Source organism: Aulonocara sp. 'chitande type north' Nkhata Bay, linkage group LG2, assembly GCF_057382095.1.
Source record: "Aulonocara sp. 'chitande type north' Nkhata Bay isolate Kocher_YH1m ecotype deep benthic linkage group LG2, A_spYH_male_GT1.1, whole genome shotgun sequence".
Classification (NCBI taxonomy): domain Eukaryota; kingdom Metazoa; phylum Chordata; class Actinopteri; order Cichliformes; family Cichlidae; genus Aulonocara; species Aulonocara sp. 'chitande type north' Nkhata Bay.
Window position 1 is genome coordinate 32,073,414 of NC_141345.1, and position 23,921 is coordinate 32,097,334.

Consider the following 23,921-nt stretch of genomic DNA (forward strand, 5'->3'; position numbering starts at 1 on the left):
ATTGTATGGGGGTGTACACAGTATGGAAAACTTAACATCTCTGAAAGCACCATTCATGATAGTGGAGAAACATATGCAGTAATCAAGTCAATATGAATTTTCTTATTTCAGCAAGAGAATCCTGCACCAATTCTGCACATAATGTAACAGGATGGCTCCATGGTGAAAGAGTTCAGGTGTTATACTAGCCTACAAGCTAAACTCATCTCACGTTAAAGCAAGAAGGAGAAGACATTTTGCTTTTAAAATTAGAGCAACTGTTCTCATCAGTTTCTAAATGGTTACAGGAAAAAGTGGGAAATTGTTACAACCCTTCTAATTTGTTTCCAGCACACAAGCATCAGTGAACATTGCATGTATCCCCCTGATTTATACCCAAAACACCATAAACTCCAGCCAGCACCACTGAGGTGAATTTGTGCTAGTTTCCACTGCCCTCAACTTACTTTGGAGTCTGACATCTGACAGATAATTTTCCAGACATTGTTTGAGGACAAAGAACTAAATGTACTTTCAGTTGTAATTTGGAAGATTGTTCTCTGCCACTACATTAACATTTCAACCACAAATATGAAAAGAGCACAGCCAGCTTTCGCTTTGAGTGTATATAGACAAAGTCTTTTTCAGCTTTTATTACTATGAACCATTGAGACCAAATTTTGGACATGCACCATAAAAATAAAAAGTCTATCCAAATATTGCATTTTTATGACAAAGGATGCATCTGAGGCTTTCCTTTTTACTGGTCCTTTAAGATATCTGACTGCTAGTAGGTAAACTAGTTTAAATCAGATTAACCTCATCCAGCTAAAATATTAAATTATGAATGGATGTCACATAAAAATAATTTACTGCAAAAGGAGTTTAGAAGCAGGATTTGAATGCAGGGGCTTTTATTTGCAATGCAGAACTTGTAACTGTATGCTTCAACATGACTTTCAAGCACTGTTGACTCATTCACGTGTACAGAGGGGGGAACAGGTGGATTGGTTTCCCATTGCTAAATAATCACTCCAATTAAGCAATTAAAATATGAGACAAAATCAAGTTATGGATACCCCACGAATGAGCCCCCCACACTAATCACAAATCAATAAAGACACATTTGATTGTTATCTTTCATCAACCTATTGCTTTTGAACTGCTCACACAGATTTTTCTTGTGGCTTTAATTGACTGTAAAGCAATAAGATGTAATTTGTTGCTAGCTAGGCAGTTTTAGGTTCATTAGTAAATAGTACAAGTCATTCATTCACATCATAAGGAGATTACAAAACCCTAATAACAGGCCATGGATAAGAGGGGTTGACAGAAAAGCCAAGCAGCTTCACACTCCTGAACATTAGTCATTATCATTATTGTTTATTTCATAAACCTAGTTCGTTTGTTTGTTTTTAAACCAGTCTTCCTGTGTTGTTTGAATCTTGAAACCTGACCAGTGTTTTCTAGCTTTGCTGTCTCCTTTGTTTTTATTTTTCTCCTTGTTGTAAGTCCGTCCCCAGAGTTCATACAGTTCATCTAAAAACCCCGAAGTCCTGTCTGATCAGACAGTGTGGCCCTAAACCTGCTTTAAGAAGGTTTGTGAATTTTTTTCGCCCTGTGCAATGCTGCTAAAATATTAAACAATTTAAAATGCTCAGTGTCCTGATATAATTTGTGCTCTATATATTTTGAATTAGTTAAATACACTACATTAATAATCAACAAACGGCAAAAGTTGAGTACAGGTCTAATTTACAATCATGTTGCTTTATGTTTATTTTGAACATCTCTACATCCACCTTTATTTCAAATCAATCCTTATGTGAGTGGATTATACTGGTCTGTCACCATTTTTGACAGAAGTACCTCTTTTCTAGTCTACTTTTAATTTGTTAAAGTGCTCTTAAAATATATTTTAACTCAGGGTTAATTCTTGTCCAGTTAAGTGTTTTTTTCTTCTTTTAAAAGTTCTTGCCTGGTTATTGCAGCACTGCAATAGAAATATCCTAAAAGACAAACTTAACTTTTTCTTTAGTGTTTGGTAAGAAAATGTGTATTTGTAGTGCTTCTATAAGACTCATCTACTTTTTTGCACCTTTAGCAGTCATTTCAAATGCTCAGTCGACTACCACCTTTGATTCAGGGTGTGGGCATTTTGGCCAGGTCAGCAGCAAGGCATCATTGTTCAAGGACAGCCCCTGCACCTTCTTCAATGTTTGACTCTTTGGGTGACATTCATTGACTCTTCCTTTACCTGCTAATCCACTGCTGGAGGTTAGGTTCTGTAGGTTTTGATGCTATTTTGGCTTTAATCGCTTTAATGAATCACATTTCTTTCTTGTTCAGGCTGTTCTACTCAGTTTACAGATGGAGTTTTTTCTTTAATGCTTCCAGCTTTAATAGGAAATTGCGTGATTGTTGTTTCAGTATGTCTGCAGTGTGTCTATCCTGTTTTTTTAAATTATCCTTAGGATCAAATACTTGAAAATTCAGTGACTGATACAACTTTGGATATCCAATTTAGTGTTGATGTTGGATCGGTGATAAATATAACTGCAAATATCTTAAGTTTAGACTATTTATTGGACTTTTGGTACATCTTACATGGCAAACATACAAATATAAAGCATGCTATAGCTATGCCTTCTTTATATTGGTTTTATCATAACATATCAAAAAACACCTCCTCATTCTCTAATCTACTAAAATTACAATTTGCTATTAAAATGTTGTTGACTTGAATCTTCTGCTTAGGTTCACCTAAAATCACCCAGTCAACTACTGCTTTGAGGTCTCAACAGCCTGAGGACGTTAGACTTGAAAGCAAAAACTTGATTAGTTTTGACCTCATAAGGCAATAAAAACTGACCTCACAGTCAATGCCTTCATTCACTGGAGAAATTTGTGCTCTGGGTTACTAGTAAGATTTGGGAGATGTGTGTTTATTCTGTTATTGTGATTCCATTTTTGACCTCCATTGTTTTGACCTCCGATGCTATGCCCTCCTGTCACTGTGCTGCAAGGACACATCAGCGGTAACTATGTCCTGGGATATGTTGTTCTTATATGGCTTACAAACCCTTATACCTTTCCTTGAATCTTCATGCAGGTGAGAATCCTCCATTCAATGTCCAGTGCCAGATAACCTCTAAATTTAAATTTAAAATCTTGACTTCCTTTCTAAAATTTGTGAGATATGGTTTGGACATGTGCTTATGAATATATATATATATATATATATATATATATATATATATATATATATATATATATATATATATATAAATAATATTATTGCATGGTGTGCAAGAGCAGATTAATCAAAGAGCAGATGTAGTTGGTGAAAACTTTGGTAGATTTATTTTTAGAATGCGTTAACACAAAGATGTTCATTAACATGCAATACAAATCCAACAGAAGAAAATGCAGATCTGAATGAGTTAAAATCTGTGCAAAGTATTCTTGGGAGAAGCGCATTCAAACCAGGCCGCAACTGTTATGAAACTTTCATTTATTTGTAAATTGATAGCAAACTTTTTTTTAATATTCGTCCTTATTAGCCCAAGCTCTGGAAAATGTTTCCCTACAACTTTGATCTTTCCAGACCCTCATCAGGCCAACAGTCATCAGTCCATTCTCTCAACTCCAGCCAGGAGGGTCTGCAGGACATCGTGTAGCCATGCTGGAGTCGCTGAAAGCTGGCTTGGTAGGAGCAGATTATTGCCTAATTGTGCTTTTCAGAGTTGCTGTGAACTAGGGGTTGCAACAGGGCTGCATGGGGCCACAGCCGTGGACGCAGCACCGAAGGAATCCAACCTAGCAGGGTCTCATTGATTTGCTGAAGCAAAGGTCACCGCAGTTATGCATCTGTAGGCTGAATAATGGCCACCAGAGTGGCAGCACTGGGGTCAGATCACTCAGTTTGAGTCTCCAGTCACTTTCTTGTGGTCAACTTTTTTGGCTTTTGATCATTTATAGTGTGCGTGTATGTGTGTGTGAAAAGCAGCCTGCAGATCTCATTTCCAGTTTGGTTCATCCGCTTCCCTTTTTTCCATTATGCATGCTGAGACTGGATGATCCATCTCTCGCTCTGTTTTTCCCTCTCTCTCTTTCCCTGTATCTCCCCTCCAGCACTCCACCAGCCAACCCCTGCTATTTTCACCCCACACACATCCGTCGCTGCACTTATCCAGCCTCAGACGGCTGCTGGCTCGATAGCTAAACAGATTATCCAACAACAGAGCACCTCTCCTTCTCCCTCTCTTCCTCTCCCTCTCTCCATGCACTCTTCTAGCCGTGGGTCCTTAGAGGCGGAGGGGCCCTATTGAGCGGGGCCCAGGCTCTCCACTAGCCAGGCTCTTTATTGAGGCATCTATGGGGCTTTATGCTGCTAGCGCTCGGCCTTGCCCTCGCCATCATCAATCATCCTCGGCTCCAGGGCTGCTATCACTGCCCAGACAGACGGCCAATCACAGCCTTCCAGGAAGCTCTATAGGAGATGGAGAGAGAAGCAGAGGAGATGGCAAAAAAAAAAAAAAATAGAGAATCAGTGTGTTTCTGTTGCTGCCAGTCTGATTTGATTGACATCTTCTGTACCTTCTGGGTGAATGACAACAGTGGACTGTGTGATATTTGATTAGATCATGAACTAAGAGTGCGAGTCATGAAAGCACATATAACCATGTTAAAATAATAATTATAGAAGGCGCATTTGTCAGCAATATCAAAGCCTTTTATGACAGATCTATATTAATCTTGTAAGAGTTCAGTATAAAAAATATTGCAAACCTATAAATCCCAAAGGAGAAAAAGGCTATTCTGACAGATTAAAAAAAATCACTAATGAGTGCTGCAGCCGCACTGGAGGGTTCTATAGTAATAATGTGGGTTTATTTAAAGAAAAGTCAGGCAATTTGTATGTTAAAGCCGACTTTCCTCTTTTTCATCAAGCCTCAACAGTATGTTGAATTTCTACTCAAGGCTTAACTTTTTTAATAACGATTTTTTCCCCCCCTGTTCTTTCTTTTTTTGCCCCATCTCTTTCTCTCCGCAGCCCTGAGCTCTCATCCTGCTCCAGGAGGAATAGGCGGAATCTGATTACAGACCTATTTTACAGCAGACGCCGGGGCGCAATAAAGGGAGAGAGAGCACGGAAACGGGACTCGGCCCATCAATTAGATCTCTATTAGCAGCCAATGCAGACCTCACCTCAGGAAACGCCGGGGCTCTGAAATTAAACAATTCTTCAAGCTCGACAAGCCAGTCAGTTCTGTTGTATCTTTTAGAGGGAATGAGGGAGGGGAAGAGTCCTTACAAGAATGCACTACTAGCCTAAAATCATTAAAAGAAAATACGCTATATGAAAACAGAAATATAACCGTGATGATAAAAGCAAAAAGAAAGATACAAACCTAAACCGAAAGTCGCTACTTATAAAGTAGAAACTATAAATTCTCATTTGAATAATAAATAATGTAGGAGGGCCATTGATGGGATTTTATATGAGCAGTAAACACGAAGGTAAAAACCACCCCAACAATGTCTGAGTAACATTACACGGCCTGTTATAGCCGAAAACATTGAAGTGAACAAAATCTTAAGTATTATATTGCAATATAAAAAATTACAGTCAGGTTTCCTTGTTACCTCTTCCTACAACCTCCTTCCGGTGTCATTAATCTCCAACTGCTGACCTGTTGACCTGAGGCGGGACAATATGTCAATACTGGATAATTAGCCGCGGCATTAAGGCCATTTAGATAGAACACCTTCATGGGCTTCTGAATGACCATTAAATCAAAACGGCTTTTTGGGGAAATTAAAAGTTTTAGTCCACTCTAAAGATGCTGCGAGTCTGCACATAATTGAGTTTTAGTCAATGGGATGTGACATTTCCATGTTAATAGAGGTTTATTGGATGGGAGGGAGGGCAGGAATAGTGGACCAGCTCCCTATAGTTCCAGGCCAAAACCTCCTTTAAGTTTATGAGCACGCGTTTCATTTGTTACACTTAACCTGGTAAAATAAAGACCAATATTATCGGTATGATATGGCACCCGTTGGTGAACTTAATGTCTGTCTGTCACTCACTGTTTCGGCTTGAGTAGTTGAAAAATAACCTTCATGGCACTAGTGTAAAAAGAGTTTTAACATTTTTCTTAAGCATGCGTAATACTTATCGTTCTGGTAATAGTGGCCATTAAGCTACTTAAGTTTTACGTAAGTGTGGATCAGTTAAGATCTAGCCTGCTCTTAAGCCTTACAGATTTCCAGGGTTTGGGAAAATGCAGTCGCTTTTATAGCCTAATGATTTGTGGTGATTCATTTCTGGCATGATCTGACGCAAGACCATGAGTCCTCGCCTCACAATCTTCGCCTGTTTCTCAGTACTATGGCACGTATTTCTCTATTTGCTCAATCAAAGGATGGCCATTTATCATCGAGAAGGACAGCTTCGTATTTTCTACCTTGCCCGCTCGGTTCCAGGACCAAATTCAGCATTTTTATGGAAAACTGCAGTCATTTTGATTGATGAAATCCAAAGATGTCCAAAACAATCATGGAGATCCCCAACTGTGGCGCACCGGCGGGGTGCTCCAGTGTTGTCATTGTTCCGCAGAAAGAAAGGAGCGCGTCCGGAGAACACCAGGGGAAAAATCACGATTTTCAGTTCAAAAGGCCCAGAAAAGCAGCATTTCTTTACAGGCAGTGGGAAAGTGCAGGAAAACCTTTTTCCACTTGCAGACGAAAACAATACTTGCTTGGCTTTTTCCTCCTGATGCATTCAGCTATAAAGACATGGTCTAATAGAAACAGGCCAGAATAATGAATTGATTATTTTACTGTGAGGGGTGATGTTATTTGTGTCTGAGCCAGCTGAATGGCTGGTGCAACACATCCCCCTGAAGTCATCCGATTTGCGCATACAGGCTCATTGTGTGTCATGTAGCTGCGAAAAGTAAAATAACTTTTCCTTAAAAGCGATTTCACATAGCCTTTATTTACCCGCGCTTGTCTTGTTTGCTGTGATTCATAATGTCACAAGAAATGTCACCTGTCTGGCCTAATTGCCACCTTCTGTTATTAATACCAGGAGTGTGACTCCCTTTTGCACCCGTGGATATAAGCCTATATTGCGTACTTAATACAGCGTCACCCAAAGGGAGATTCAATAAATCTCCCTTTAACGGCGTTTCCCCTCAAAACTCCTTCAGGCGAGTGGAGGCCGTGTCAAGATTGCGATTGTGCGCCAGTGCTTAGGACCAGCTGCTCCCAGGACAGACAAGCCCTTGTCAATTAGGCGGTGACAAGCAGGTCCTCCAACTGCCTGCAGGCGCTCCACTAGCCAGCAGTGTACAGTCCCTGCAATTAGTATCAATTTCTGTCGAGACCTCCTTGGAGCGCGCAGACACAGGCTGGGTAAATGGCCAAACATTGTCCAAATAACACCAAGAGCCACAAATGACAACGTGTAATGGGCCCAGTGTTAACCGCACGGCGCGCTGCAGAGAAAGAAAAACGTTTGAATTTAGGAAGAGCGGGACATAAACCCAGGATAGCTTTCACATAAACGCACAAACCTTTCGCTTATGACCGCCTTATTGCCTATAATTACCGTTACTATTTGCGTTGCTGCAGTTTACCCCAGGCACTGTTTATATTGGTGGAAGAATGACAACATTATTAAATATTTAATCGGAATAATCTTGTTAACTAATCACTTCTCTGGCAGGCGATGCATTCATTAATCAGTCTAATGAATAAACACAAAAATATGTTGCATGAACATTTTGCATTGCTGCGAAAGCACTTTCTGGTTTAAATGTTGCTGGTATTAGCAATTCATAGATACTTACCGCTGTTAGACTGCAGATCGCTTTTATTTATTTATTTATTTATTTACTGCACTAAGAAAAAAGCTGCAAATTTCTAACTACTGACTTTCAAATGATCAAACACAATGCTATTAGACCTGGGGTCTTTCCTCCCTTAATTACGATGGCAAAAGTTACAGCGTGGGTCTACCAGGTTGTTAACCTCTGTATTTGATGCCTTATTTAAACATATTAATACTTCACTGATAAATTGTATGGTTCTTGTCTATAGTTATTAGCATTAATACGTTTTACGAGTCAGTAATTAACACAGATTATCTACAGACTGTTCTCCCCAGTCAGGTAGTTTTCATCACCTGCCAACTGCCAGCATCTCATTATTAGTGGAATATAACTAATTTATAAAGCATTAGCAGATGCTTTCTTTACCTTTGAACCAATGTACAACTTGGCTCTTTGCTTAAGCCAAACCGTCAGTTTTGATCCTACAAGTAAATAAATGTCAGAACAGCACTGTCACAACACTGACAACCCATAGAAGGATTGCTCACCAAGCCCCCTTTGTAAATGGTGTCACCGCAAGCAGCTGGTGGTGACATTCCCGGGCCTTGGACGCTGCCCTTTGCCCTCTGTGGGGGTTGGACTCCGGACAGGGCGGTCCAGCCATCTACACAGCTTCGTGATAGCTCGGGTCAGCAGGGCCAAGTTTCCAGCGGGGGAAGTTGGGGGAAAGTAGGCGAACAAAAACCCCGAAGCTCACCAGGCCAGTGGGATCATTAGTATGAACGTTTGTTTAACTAATTAGCAAGCTGGGCAACCAGAGGGAGGCTTGTATAGACGACATGGACGTCATATATGGCAAAGGTACGGGCATCCGTCACTCTGATTCAACAGAGGATGAATGCAGTTTGGATGATGTGGATGGAGCACACAAATCCAGCCAAGACTGCGTGGATAGTGAGCATCAAGGATCAGATAATAATCCGTCACATCGGCCAAATTATGATGCTCGGACAGTCCGTCCACTCTGTTTTATAGCAAATTAAAGAGTGTGCAACATTTAAGGGACTGACTCCATCCGTTGGCGAACAATGCGTGTTTTTTTTTTCGACGGAAGATTTTACTGCAGAGTTCAAAGTACAGGATGAGGACAGGGCAGCGCACTGAAGTTCAAGAACAGTGCAAACAGCACATGCCAACAAAAGGAGCCACTGAGCATTCAGCTATGGCAGAGCAGAAGAAGTTGGTGGGGAGGAGGCTGCGGGTCCCGCGTTAAATATGGGAAAGTTTGGGGAACGAGGTCGGCAGGTCAAGAAAAGTCAACAAGAGAGCAGTCTTGATGACAGAAGGAATTTAATATCAAAAATACATAAATCTTCAAGTGAGGGCAGGCGCATAATGGGCACAATGGAGGCGAGTGTTAGAGTCAACACAGATTTGTTGGCGATTAAATGAATCAGGCCAAGTTGTTAACATTTAACACAAAACGTTGGCACTAGAATAGAGGTTGAGCGGGATGGAAGGGGGTTTCCTGGCTGGAGCAGAACTGTCAGGGCGTGCAGAAAGACAGCCAATGTGCAGCGACAGATCTGGCGCAAGACTGCACATTTTGTGCGTTTGATATTATGCAGCAGCTTCATTATTTTAAATTTGAACAAATAATTCCAATTTAAGTTATATGAGTGTTCTTAGACGATTTGCTGATCATTTGTGCCGAGTTGTTGGTGCGCAATTACACACTAAGTTTTAAGAATTGGGTGACTTATCGCGCATTAAGATAAACCCACCTCAGTTTGTTGAATCATATGTCACTGCAAGGATATCGGTCATCTCGAACAATAGGTATTAATCTTCCCATGGTGTAGGAAATAAGCCTACATTTGTCTCCACTTCCCTTCTGACTGCTGTGCTACACTGGACGCAGCGCTGAGAACTCTGTCTGACCTTCGCCCTCGCCCCTGCAAAGCCCTGCAAGTTCCCCGGCAGTCGCAAACAACTCTGAATTCCATAATTCTTCACGAAAAGGCACTATTAGGGAAAAATCCTTCCTTTTTGACAATTTAATAGTGCAAACTAATCATCTGGTTGACACGGGCCATTCATCTCCGTACAGGCAGACAAAGACAAGGCCTTTTCCATAGGTTTGTCTGGATCCTGGAGTCAGACCAGCCTCTATTTTGAGATCAAGTGCACAATAAAAGCATTGTGACTGCTTAATGGCTATGTTTGCGAAGCCACCCAAAACCCAGTGTATTAAATGCATTTTTTTGTAAAGAATGAAAAATAGGCAAACGTGGACAAAAGGCCGCAGAACTGACAATAAACCTGTTTCCACGGTATAAAACTTTGTTTGGGTGCTTAAAGCAATCAAAACACGAAATAAAAGAAAAGATTGGGGATAAAAACTGGGCGCCACAAAATTGCTTAAACGCCTCAAGTTATGAATTCGTTTCTGAATCAATTTAGCGGTGCAGGCATTTTCCAAACATCCTCTTGCGGGAGTAACAAGACAGGGAAATTGATCCGGTGAGACCTCACCTCTCGGTGCGCCTCAATAAAAGAGACATCAGCCTCTCTTGACGACTGTATAATTTTTAATATATATGCAATAAATGTTCAATTTGTTTCCAGAAATGACGGGAAATAATAACGTCAAATTTTAAAGCCATCCATTACAACCAAACAATGCTCACGCATAGGTGCTCTAGCGCAGAGTGCTTTGATTAATTCGCATTTTGATTGTGTTTGATAAAGCAATAACGTTACGGCGCTCGACTCTGGACCATTTTACACTCCTGGAAAACAAATACGATGGTGGCTGAGTTTTGATTAAAAAATATATGTATTTCAGGATCATTTCTGAAGCCAACAGATCCTCTTTTAAAGGCTTTACTGCTTGTTGTCCGGGTGGAATCTGATAAACTTCAAGAAACCCTAGGAGTGAATTTCCATGGAAATTAAGTAAATCCAATATGAAGAAACAATCTGATTGGTGTCACAGTCCTCGATTTCTGTGGTCATTAAGTGAGCAGTCACAACACCCCTCAACAGAATCTAGTTATAAATTCTGTTTTAGGGGTTGTTATTAGCAGTAAATTCATCAAGATCTTAAATAAACTAAACTTCAAAATAGTAATAGTAAACAGGCTGATTTGTTAGAAAATACATAAAAAAATAGCCATGTGCTGTTTAAATTGTCTTCCACTCCAGACTCATACAGTCCAATAACATCGCAAATATATGATTTAGCCTGTTACATAAATAACATTTTTAAAAAATGGTGCCATAGACACATAGCTACTTTCAATACCAGTATATTTAACACCTAATAAGTACCTACAGAAATGATGAAATGGCAACTCATGCTATATTATAAAAAGTCTCTTGGGGAAAAAAAGGGAAGAGACAATTCAGTTTTTGTGGCATAATAAATGTCCCTTTAGAAATTTGATTCAGCCAGGTTACAGTCCATGCATGGATATGTTCAGATGCAGGAAGTCCAGGTAGAAGGGGGCTGAGGTCCCAGATCACTGCAGACCTTGACACAAAGTGCATTAAGTTGGCTGATCTCTCTCAAACCATTTGATTAATTCACTCCCATTCAAAACCAAGCGAGCAAGGAGTGGAGGGACGTGACCAATGACATAATAGGTTCTGTCAAACAGCCTTGCAGAACGCCCAGACCATTTGTGGTGACAATCCTGATGCCATCAGTTCCATTATAGAACCCCCATTCAAGCCACAAACAAACATGGCTTTACTTCCAAAAAAGGGGAAAAGTCAGCTTTCTGGTAGATCCCTTTTTGCTTTTTATCTCAATAGATTTTGGCTCAGTGCTAAGCGTGGACACCAGATACCCTGACTGATCAGTAAATAATATACACTGATCAAAAAGAAAGACAAAAACCAGACCTATGTGCATCTATGCAAATTGCTCTAATTTCATATAATGTGAGCTATAATATCGATAGATGTACGTTAGACTTTAAAAAGAAATAAGGGCTCACATAATACATTTAAAATGGCTACACAATACAGTATGATTGTACACATCTCCCCTGTTACAGGAAGATAAATCTATTTAACGTTTTACCTTCCAAACAAGTTCATTTTCATTTGCCTTAAGTGTTCTGTGATCATTATGTCAATCAAAGCCAACATGTCAGGGAAGGTTTTATTTCTGAGCACTTGCATAAAAAAGGCTGGCATGAAAAAAGATTTCAGAGATTTTGCAAAATGTGATAAAACAGTTTTTAGTGTGTAAACACATACAGCAGCAGACAGTAATGGCCATCAAAAACTGAGGGTCGTTACAAATGTAATGAAGAAAACACACTACATGTAAACAACAGACAAAAATGTGGTACAACTGGAGCCACTTGTCTGTTAAACAGTAGATCACATCTCCTCCAAAAGTGTTTAGCTCAAATAAATATTCCAGGTCTAAATCTCCAACAAGATGGTCCAATATCAGGAGTCAACATGCTGTTTTTGTCATTTTGCCTTATATAAGAGCAGCCTGTTAAAGCAATAATGTGTAAGATGACCACTTGCAGGATATCTTTTGAAAATTGTGCATGGTCTAATAAAATTAAGGGATAATTTGTATAACCTAAAATATTTAATCAAAAACATTTTAGTGTGCTGTTTTCTATCTTTTGTGAAAAAAAATATTAAGATTGTAAGAGAACCCTAATCCAAATAAAATCTGCCAAGAGAACAAAGTATATTTTAACCAGCTGACAGAAGTGAAAACAGGCACAGCAAACTCAAATAAATAACTTAAATAACTGACAAGTTACTGCAGGTAAACGGGTATGTAAATATTTGTCTTTCCTTTAGCCTTGGGGGAGATCTGGTACGCGTCTGACTTTATTCCGGCTTTCTTTGGGAGTTTTAAAGCAGTTCAAATGTTTTTCCAACGCGTGATTGGATAAAAATTAAGCAAAAACATTCATTTGTATAAATTGTACAACTTCACTTTTTAAACCTGAAGATATAAAGATATCATTCGGCCTCATCAGTTCGCCTAGAGGTTTCACACCCACCATTAATCACTGCAGTCATCGTGAAATAAGCTTGAAACGCATTCTTTGAGAAAAAAGGCCAGAGTCTGTTGATAACTCGTTTTATTGTTCTTTTAACCAGTCTGAGGGAAATTCACCGTGTCCTTCTTTTCCTCCCTATCAAACCAACTCTCTCTTAACATCTTCTTCCTCGCTTGTCCCGATTTTCATCCCCTTCCACGCCCTGTTTGTTTTGTCCGAATAGATTCAGAGACTAAGATGGAGCCACTACAAGCGCATTCCTTTAAGCATACACGACTGTTTATTTCTTTAAGAAGCTTTTCGCTTTGGTCTGTCACTCACACTCCTTTCTTTTTTCCCTTCTTTTTTCTCTCGAAAACTGTTGAAGAAGCTTTGAAGGAAAAGATTAAAAGCGGAATAAAGTGAGTGCGTAATGCGTAAAAGGGTGTTTCTTTAGATCAAAGACAATAGATATTGTTCTGCTGAAGTCAATTTCTGTAAGTATAATACTTGCATCGTTTTCCCTGTTACTGATAGTCGTACGTGTCCTCGGACGATAAATAACCACAATAACACTTAAAAATCGAAATTTAAGTACAGTTTAAAAAAGAAAAAGAAAAAGAAAAAAATGAAAAAACAGATTGAAGGGCCCCACATTATGAAGGCAAGACAATTTCAAAGCTTATCATTACTTTGGCTGGCTTCCGGATTGTTTATTTTAGATTTTATTTTACTTTATTTTATTTAAACGCAGACTTACGCTGTTTGTGTTCTATTATATTTTTTTCGTGTCATATTTTAAGTTCTGGGCTCCTAACCCACAGAACTCGACCCACAGAAAAGGAAAAAATCGAGTAAATTATTCGAAACTGCGAGTTTGTTGATGCTGGTGTTTGATCTCAAGGGGTTTCTAATCATTAAAATGTTTAAAGGCAGTCTGGCTTTCTAAAAGCCAAAATCGTGATAAATATAAAACAGTAATGATATATATTTGTCCCATTTGCTTTCAAACGATAATGTTGAGATTTCAATAACCTTCACCTTTAGAAAGCTTCCTCAGCTGGTTCTCATCCACCCAGCAGCAATGCGGGACTTATACTGGTATCATTAACGTCCCCGAAGTCCCACATTTCTGCAAAAACATCGACATTATAATTTTTGTGACATATTTCTCTCTGCGAAACTTATCAAATACCCGCTCCATTCTTCCGTGGGAGCTCGGCCAAATTAAAAGTTGGCCACATAATGTTCTCTCATTTAAATTCTCACCTTGAGCTCTCTAGTGACTGGTAATGGTCCGAGAGGAGCTGACACCTAAAAAAATCATCAAGGTCTAGTCTCAGTGTACGCTATCGTTCGGAGAGTTCTGTCATGCCCAAAGAAGAAGAAAAAAGATAAAATAGTAATAACGTTTTGAAGCAGGCAGGCAGAATCATCAATTAAACATAGAAAATGCATGCAAGGCAGGGCGCTGCAGCCTTACTTACTCTGTGCTGTGCTGAGTCTCCGCAGTTTAATTACAAGCCCTAATTTCCGATCGCAGATAGTGTCAAAAATCTGCGACTATTTCTCAGAGATTCCCTTTAACAAGTGGAAACTTAGTGTCCTCCTGCACCATTTTATACATGATGAGCCGTCAGTAATGGGATTATTAAACAAAAACGTTTCAGGCGCTGGCGTTAACCTTTTTTAATGCCTAATTAGGTTTTGCAAAGAAATAATTAGATTCTACAGTGCTTACACTGCCTATATTTTCAAATGGCATCTGCAGCAAACACATCATCCTGCGACACTCGTGCCAATAATCTGCGGACATATGCGCCACAGCAGCAGTCAGATGCAAGATTTTAAAACATGATGGGACCAAATAAGGTGCACTTAAAGCTAAAATAATTTTCAGCACATGCTATAGGCCAACCTGCAGCAGAAGGATGCTCTGGTCGACTGCGCCCCCTTGTGGTAGTAGATTTAAGGTTCACCATTACTGAAGGAGATTGGTTAAAGGGAAAAAATAAATTCGATATTGTTATTGTCTAATAAAAAGCCCAGTAAACCTAAAATTTTTAATCCAAGCAGTACCGTTTCTGAGCAGTGCTAAGGCTAAAATAAATAAATACCACTGAAAAGAGCTCTGTGAGGACCATAATATGGGCGTTGACTTTGACGCAGGCGCAGTTTTTCCTTTAAACGGGCATAAGAGGTGCTTTTTAACAACACCAATATCGTTACTAATTTTAGATAACGTTAGACTTCCATCTCCTAATTGTTTTGTTATGACATATAACATTTATAACATTTTTTTGCACATGTCGAGGAGCGTGTCAGGCTACATTTCACTGTGTGTTATACTTGTATAACTATGCATGTGACAAATAAAGAACCTTGAACCTTGAATAATAGCATATCTTTGGTGCCAGACAGCAAAATGGACAATAAAGATGTATCCTCTATATGGGGAATAAATAAACAAAAATAAGTTATTATCTCTTTCTATTCATAGAAAAAATAAATAGAAAATTATTAAATTAAACAAAATTTTTTTTTTTTTTTTTTTTTTTTTTTATTGTTAAAAGATACACACTGCGTTTGAAGTACTTCTAATCTTTCGCTTCGTGGTTTACCCTTCTCTTCATGCTATGTTCCTAGCTTTCCATGTTCATGTCACCTCTGAATATTTCGATTTTGTGTATATCACTAACGTAAAACTGCTTTTAATGTTTTCGTTTTTGGTTATCATGTTCTGTGCGAAACCTATGTAGTTTTTGATTTATTACAGCTGTTTATATTATATATCCTTTTTTATTATTCACTGTTCTTTAATTTCGAGTTTGAGCTTTCAGTATTGTTTATATTGGGGGGAGTTCACGGAATGGATTTTGTCGTTTCACTTCAGTTAGAATGCTTTGGATGTATAATTTTAGTTTAGTCTTCATTAGTTCAATTGTAGTATTAGTCGTTTAATTGCCTACAGCCTAATATGGAGGGTATCTGTCAGGAGCACAATTTTCAATAAACATATAAAACAAAGCTTCATTAGGTACATTAAGACAGTTTTTGATATATCGCGAGAAATAGCGTACTTCCCGTCTTACGCTACAAGGTCAGCTGATCGTTTACTAGAGTAGTTCCCAGAGTGCCAAGCTTCTGCCTGTCACGTTAACCGGTTAGCACGCGACGTAAATCAACGCTGTAGCGCTGGTAAGCAGAATGCTTTATTATTGCCATATATAGGGTCAGGTGTAGCTATTAATTAAGTCTTCTTTAAACTGCCGGGCGACCTAACGTTGACAAAGTAATCAGGGAAGCATTCACGTACGACCTAGGTAGCAACTATTAGCTGAGGCGGTAGCTGACGTGCTAGTAACGATGGTAACAGAATATTCTAGATACACCTGCTGCTAAACAGCGTTAGCCTTAATAAAATACACACAGGGCTGCCTTGTGATAAATTTGCAGTCATCAGTCTGGGATTTAACAGCAGTATCTGGATATTTTAACCATTTGGCCTTATAGTGTCTGTTATTAACAAGTCATTACCAGCATAAATTAGCACATCCGCCAGCTAGCTACCGGTATATCTTTCCTTTAGAGGGAATGATCGTTGTTAGATTCCATGTGTCCCATTCATATGTAGTTTGTGCTTACAAAGGTTAACCATTTAATCGTCCCGATTTTACCTTAGCGAATAGATCATCTAAGTGTCCATCTCCAGCGTCAGTTAATAGATGAATCCGGAACCTTTGTGAAAGTTAAAATTTACCAGTATATGGTGAAAGATTCATAAGGCCAAAGGTGGCCTCTTTTGTTTGTTCATCAGACTAAAATCTAAATGAAGCCAGTTTAAAAATAACAAAGGATGGAAAAAACTAACAGAGTGAAACACAAAAGTTGTGGTTTCAGCTTGAAAAACTCAGAATCAATAATAATTAATGTTACTAATTATTTTACCTTTGCAATCAGTCATTTTTATGAGATTTCTGTAGAATAATTGACCCATGTCTGGTGGAAGATTTATGTTTTACAGCAGCTCTTGGTGATACAGTTTGTCAATGGTTTTATATTGACATATATTTTGTTCAGGAAGCTGATGAAACTCAAGCCAGAGAGTGAAAATCATCATTGAGGAAGGGATGATATTTTCATCACTTGTACTCATGTCACACTGTTGTGATCGTGTGATCACATGTAATTGCTAGACAATATTATCGATTGTCCATCTAATCACAGGTGACCTGAAATTTCAATGAGCAGTTAGGGTTACTTCTAAACTTGAATTTTTTTCCCCCAACAGAGAAACCAGCACCCCCAAAGATGGCTGATGCAAACCAACAAAACCCTCCGCCGCAGCTAGGCCCTGTGGTAGGTTGGCTGCTTTAACTCTGTAGTTCAAATATTCCAGTATTATTGTGCCCAAAGGTGTACTCTGATTGTACGCATCCTGGTCAGAAAAAAAAGAAAGAAAATGGTGCTTCATTTTCTGTTAATTGTTTCATCAAGAACTTTTATCAGATATTTTGAAGAAATTGGGAACAGTTTTGCTAAGATTTAAGATATCTTGAGCCCCTTACAAAATGTATGTGCTATGCATAGTTTTGACTGAACAGTTTACTTTTTTTAAAATTGATATTATTTATTTGAGTGCTTTAGCCCTAGATTGTTTTATTTTCTACATATAATTGGAATGATTTCATCCTAAATCTGTAATTTTGACACCCAAACGTGTTTATCTTAGGGGGCAAGTAGAGTAGGGATGTGTGGCATGTATTTCAGTGCTGTTTGCAAGAGTTGGATGACATACACTACCAATCATTCACTTGAGTAACATCAGTTGAATGAGGATGACCAAGATGAGTTGCAGCTGCCCCCTGACTTTTGAAGGCAAGGCGGTAAAATTAACTTGTAGATTGCATTAAGATGCTTTTTAGTTTGACTGAATTTTCTATGCTAGCCACTGAGAGAACCTGACTGTAAGTTTAAAGTCAGTAAATCTGCTACCAGTATATATGAGAAAAATGGAGACAAGAACAAGGGATTGGTTCGGTTTAATGTTGAGCATCTTTGTGTCTCTGCAGCAATTTCTAATGAGCAACAAGCTGGAAACTGCAATGTGGCTGTCACGACTCTTCACTGTCTATTGCTCTGTAATGTTCATTCTACCAGTTTTGGGGTGAGTTCACTGTGCAAAATCATCTAATTATAAATGTCAATTAGCTTTAAAAGTAATTGTAATCCAGCCAAAATCAGCATTTGAGTCTTTGTCACTGCTTGTATATTTCAGACCCTATGCAGCAGCTAACTTCTATCAGAGAGCGTTGTTAGCGAATGCCCTCACCAGTGCGCTTCGCTTACACCAGAGGCTTCCACGCTTTCAGCTGAGCAGAGCTTTCTTGGCCCAGGCTCTGCAGGAGGACAGCTGCCATTACCTGCTCTACTCACTCATCCTGGTCAACTCCTACCCCATTACAAGTATCCTTTCATTATGAGCAAGTCTGCAAGATTAAATGGAGATTAGAGCAGGGCAATATGGCCAAAAATATTTATCACGATATATATTTGAAAATTTGCGATAACGATATAACCGACGATATAATTAATGCGAGACAAAATACAACTCCACAACATTACTAGCGCAAAAAGACAACCTTCCATTTATTTTCACTTAAACAAGAAGCTGGTTTTTATGTACATTAAAGCTTTATAAAAATGTAACAGTGCAAATGCAAATTCCTTGCTGAAAGTTTAACCAAAAGGCATTTCCAGTAGAAATGGGCTGACATATCCTGAGCATAGAGCTGGGCGATAGAACGATAACGATATGTATCGCGATATAACTTTTACTCGATAGAGAAATTAAGCTATCGCGATAGACCTCGCCGCTCTTGTCCTCTTAAAAAAATAAAAAAATCAGCCAATCCAAATTAAGTAGCGCAGAGCCGAACCAATCACAGCCGCAGCGTCACGTCACGTGACTTGTAACGTACAGCACAAGTGCCAAGCCGCACGTGTGTTTGTTTGGGAAGCAGCCAGCAGGTAATGGAGGAAATGAGTGTGCCGACTAGAAAAATCAACCGAGCGTGACCGAAGAGAAAACAGATAATGGTTCCAACGCCGGAGAGATTGTCGAACGGAAGAGCCATAGAAGTTCCGTAGTGTGAAGGTATTTCGGCTATTTCAAGTCTGACAAAAAACAGAGTAGCGTGCACTGTAAATGTGCCGAAAGCAAGTCTGGAAATACAATAAACTGGTGCATGCGTCACACTGTGCGCCATGTTATTGTTTCGGTGAAATGAATTTCTACAATACTGTTACTGTTAATTCTACTCTCTGCAGTGTTTAAATGCTTACATATACACACAGTTACTGTCCGTCCACACATACGACTCGGTTCTGCTTCTATGCCCCAGCTTTGTTTACTTTTTCCCCACCGAGGCTTCTAGACTTCTGATTGGCCAATATTTCTGCACGGTTAGGAATCTAGCGCCACCTGCTGCTTTGGCATGTTCATAGCAGCGTTTTCCTTCATTTCTGCCTTTATGTGTGGACAGGATTATTTTTTAAAACGAAAACGGAAAATCTCCGTTTTCAAAAATACCCGTGTACGTGTGGACGTAGCCTCAGTCTCTGACTGGAAGCGCTAATTCGTCATTCGGCTTTTGTCAGACTAAAGTAACTGTTAAAACTGTTTGAAAAGCTAAGCTATACAACAAGAAGAGATTGAGAATTTCCTTTTAGTTCTCAGTTTATTTGATATTGACAAAAGTTAGTCAGTTTTGTCTGTTCTTCTGTAACACAAACTAAGATTTATTTTTAGAATTAATATTTTGTTTCTAAGTGGAATTGACAATTTAGTAGTCTGTTTCGTTTGTTCTATTTTGAAACTTAAACGCTTTAGCGGCTGCCTTTTGTGTAGTTTGCAATATTTGCCTTTATTTATCTGAAAAAGTCTGATGTTCCTTAAGTACATCTACCCTGTTGAACTTATTATGGGAAATAAATATTTACATAAAAACAAGCTGCTGATTATTTCACATTTTACTTGTGAGCAACGGCACATTTAAATCTTACAAATATAGTTATTTGGCTTATATCGTGATAGATATCGTTATTGCCTGAAATGAAAAAAACATATCGTGATATGAAAAAATCTCATATCGCCCAGCTCTACCTGAGCATAACCATGTATAATATCCACTGAAGTTAAAAAGAGGTGCTTTGCAACATTAAACTGCAGTGTGCAGTACGCATTTTTCGGACCATAAGGTGCACGGGATTATAAGGCACATTAAGCGAAACAAAGCAGTCAGATAAATCAAACTTTATTAAACTCATTCTTCTTGCTTCCTCCACTTCTGTACCATTGATTCATTAATGTTGAATTCTCTGGCAGCTGCTCTATTCCCATGTTGCTGCAGTATATTAATGACTAACCTCGTATTGTGGATGGATTATCTCAGTTGTTCTCCTGACTGAAGTTTGGTCCGTTTACAGCATCCTGCCATGCGATTGCATTTGTCTCTAACCATGAAGAACCTTCACGTTAACTTTTATAAGTGGAAAAGTGTTAGTGTTCGTCCTCCAGCTTCACTGTTTATGTTATGCTAACATAGCTGTGTCGCTAGCGATCACGTAGCACATCATTATATACCAGCTAGCCCAACTTCAGTAACCCTACAAACGTCACTGCTGTTTAGTTTCCTGTCTTTATTTATGTTGGAAGTGATAGCAGAGCTGTGTGTTTGATTTTTTTCAGAAATCTTTCAGTCAGAACATGCAATATCATGCTTAGGTAACTAGCGAAACTAGCGAGCTAACTTCCGCTAGCTTCCTGCTAACTTCTAACTCCGTTAAATGTAATAACTTTTGTTTTCATGGATGCCTGGAAGTTAAACTTTATAGTTACACCTGGTAAAGCAGCAATGCTGATCGTTTTATTAAAGATGAAAGAATTTAGACAGTTTTTAACTCTAAGTGATGCTGCAGTGTTGTTTGACCTGAAACATACGGAGTTTAGGACCCAGATTACTCCCAGATTTAAGAGCATCTTAGTCCGACAAATATGACAATAACAACGGCCGCTTGCATGTTCTGCAAAAAAATGTGCTTTGTTGTGTATCTGATGGACAAACACCAAACCAGTTCCACATCACGGAAGTTGCACCATTTTTACAAACCAATTCTGGTTCATCTGTTTCACTCAACAATCGGCCATGTGCGTATGAAAACAAAGGCACTGCGCATGCGCGTTTTACTCCCATTCTATCGCGATATTTCATTTTCCTATCGTTGCCTAACATTATACCGGTATTACCGTGAACGGTATAATATGGCCCAGCCCTAATGGAGATGATAGCATTGCTACATACATTGTGTGTTTTTTAGTTTTAAACAATAATAAAACACTATTTCACTGCTATAGTTGGACAGACATTTACTTGTTGCTGCAGTTTTTTTCCAAAGACGGTCTGATAGGAGTCCTTAAAGGGTTCAGACCTGCAGTATTACAAATCAATTAGTCTTAGCAGTAAAAGATTTAGTTTTTCCGTAGTTGGAATCATGCTCCCTTATTATTGTATTATTTAGGAGGAAGTTGTTCTTTTTTGTTATTTAATCTTAACCTTGTTGTCCAGTGAGCATCTTTCCAGTTTTTCTTTTTTCCTTGCTTCACGCAACTACCTACACAAAGAAAGTTCTTGATGTAAGTATGAGTCACCACAGTGACTTATTGAAAATTACTGTGAAATCAGTTTAAACATTATATAGCCACAAGATGGGATATTAGTACCAGCCAGGCCACCATGTCTGAGGCAGCAGAGTAGGTTTGTGGTTGGGTTCACACAGTTGCAACAGAGCAGCGCTTTACATGGCTGCTCTGCTTGTGTGTGTGTGTGTGTGTGTGTTTGAGAGAGATTAGGCAAATGAGAAACACAACGTAAAGAACTTTATACTTAACTGTTACAGTTAAATTGAACTACGAACGTATAATGTACCATTAAGCGACTTAAAGTCTGGAGGCTAATGATTTTTAATGTGTTTTCCTTTACCTTTTACTTCTTGCACCCACTGCTCATTTCAAAATGTTGATTTGCCAAAGCTTTCATTTCACTTTGTGACTGTTTTCTGTTTCTTTAAGACCATGGGCCCAAACAGCATGATGTTTATCCGGGGTCTCCTGGACAAACTGACAACTAATCAGCAGAATATCCTGAAGTTTATTGCCTGTAATGAGATCTTCTTGATGCCAGCAACTATTTTTATGCTGTTCAGGTATGCTTACAACTGTCAACGATTTCTTTTTCTGAAGACCAATTGTAGCATCCCTAATCTAGAGATATGTGAATATTGATTAGTTGCAGTGACTGTTTTGTGGTTATTGTTGTGTTAATCTCATAAATATCTATCAGTTTTCTCTTAACAAATGCAAGCCCTTCTTTGTAATCTTAATACAGAGTGTCCAGTTTTCACATGTTCATGTCAATAATATTTTGTCAACAGCGGCCAGGGGAGCCTATTGCTGCCTTTCATTTATTACCGATTCCTCACTCTGCGCTACACATCCAGAAGAAATCCATATTGCCGGTAAGACTTTGAATTATCCGTTATTGTCACATAGCAACATGGTGACTCAGTGTTTTGCGCTGTTGCCTCACAGCAAGAGGCTCTGGGGTTCAACCAAGGACATGGCCCTTCTGTTTAGAGTTGGCATGCCCTGCTATTCAGAAGGTACAAAGATTAGATTAAATTTGCTTTCAATACAATCCGAGTGAAGTACTTTTCTTTCTATCTCAGCACCTTGTTCACCGAGCTGCGAATTCTTTTGGAGCATTTCATCATGAAGCCTGCCTGCCCTGCCTTCTTCAGGAGGATGTGCCTCAGCAGTATCGCCTTTATCAGCCGCCTCGCCCCCACGGGGGTTTGATTACACTAAATTTGTTTTCCTCATGTTTTGTTTTTCAGTAAGATGTACGATGTGACTTAACTTCGATGGGGAAAGACTTTGCCATCAATGGAAGGAACCGTTTTTTTTGAATGTCAACTTTACAGTCTGTGCTCCAATTTTTGTGTATCTGAGTGCAGCTGAAGACCAGCCAGTAATGCACTGAAGGCTAATGCTGATATTTGCGTTTCCATCCTTTTAATGTGACCTCATTGAAGCGGTGGACATCCTGTTCTGTTACCTTCGATGGGCCGAGCACATTAGCTTGACATCAGCTGGGTTCCCTGTTTATCGGCTGTTATCATTCTTTCCTTTCATGTCTTATTTATTCATTAAAATCACTTATTATATAATGAAACATTAACATTCTCAGATTAGTAAATTAATGAACATGTGTTTATAAACAATGGATTATGATCATTTCTTTAAATAATTATATTGTACTTTTTCAGTTTCCAACTATGTCTGATTTGTAAAGCATCCAATGCTCTTATGTGTCTAAAAGCCTAAATATTAAATGTATTCTATCAATGCCATTGACTCACATTTCAGCAACATGCAAAATCTTATGTAGCTATGATGTCAAAATGGATGTTAAACTGAGAAAATAATCTGCTGTATTTTATAGGATATTTTAAGGTACCAGATGTTCTGCTGTATGATTCACAAATGGAATAACTTGCAGAAAGCATGCCATGCTTATGAATGCACCCTGACCTCATTTCTCAGTTTAAAAGCTGTTTTGATTTTGAGTCATTCATTTTTTATTAGGCTATAGGTTTCTTGCTTAATGCATGCCCTGGTATGTTTTTCTTTCCCTGCCATGTTAATTGTGTTTACTTGCCTACAGACAAACCACATTTTTATAATGAGAATAAAGTTATCTCCTAAACAAACATAGTGTTGAAGAATGCTAATTGGGTTTGGTACCAATAATTTCTTGCATTATAATAGTTGACTTCAATATGAACAAATCCTAATAAGGATTTATTTATGCCTGTTTTTAATTGTTATTCAAAGCATAGGTCTAATATAAAAGTATTTATCACAGATAATTTCAGTGTAATTGTATATTGTTTCTCACTAGAGAAATGTGAGTTAGTGAATAATTGTTCAGACCCTATGAGTACATTGTAAAAACAA

The 23,921-nt window shown here is 38.7% G+C and overlaps 1 protein-coding gene and 1 long non-coding RNA gene across 2 annotated transcripts; one reads left to right on the plus strand and one right to left on the minus strand.

Moving 5' to 3' along the window:
- Nucleotides 1-3,330: 3,330 nt before the first annotated feature.
- Nucleotides 3,331-14,595, minus strand: LOC147338206 (uncharacterized). Its single transcript, XR_015124446.1, has 4 exons — nucleotides 14,332-14,595; nucleotides 14,114-14,210; nucleotides 13,886-13,976; nucleotides 3,331-4,471 (listed from the first exon to the last, which is right to left on the minus strand). It is a non-coding gene; the product is annotated as an uncharacterized LOC147338206 (long non-coding RNA).
- A 1,346-nt stretch (nucleotides 14,596-15,941) lies between these two features.
- tmem33 (transmembrane protein 33) lies at nucleotides 15,942-23,674 on the plus strand. The gene is made up of 8 exons (XM_086259285.1): nucleotides 15,942-16,042; nucleotides 17,136-17,203; nucleotides 17,917-18,011; nucleotides 18,123-18,310; nucleotides 21,472-21,539; nucleotides 21,975-22,108; nucleotides 22,337-22,420; nucleotides 22,631-23,674. The coding sequence occupies exons 2-8, from the start codon at nucleotides 17,156-17,158 to the stop codon at nucleotides 22,758-22,760; spliced, it is 747 nt and encodes a 248-aa protein (XP_086115411.1). The 5' UTR covers nucleotides 15,942-16,042; nucleotides 17,136-17,155; the 3' UTR covers nucleotides 22,761-23,674.
- The last annotated feature ends 247 nt before the right edge of the window (nucleotides 23,675-23,921 follow it).

Bases quoted from the DNA above. Each gene is read 5' to 3' on its own strand.
- tmem33 (XM_086259285.1), top strand. From the start codon at position 17,156: ATGGCTGATGCAAACCAACAAAACCCTCCGCCGCAGCTAGGCCCTGTG. The intron at 17,204-17,916 runs GTAGGTTGGCTG...GTGTCTCTGCAG, and splicing joins CGCCGCAGCTAGGCCCTGTG to CAATTTCTAATGAGCAACAA. The intron at 18,012-18,122 runs GTGAGTTCACTG...TGTATATTTCAG, and splicing joins TTCATTCTACCAGTTTTGGG to ACCCTATGCAGCAGCTAACT.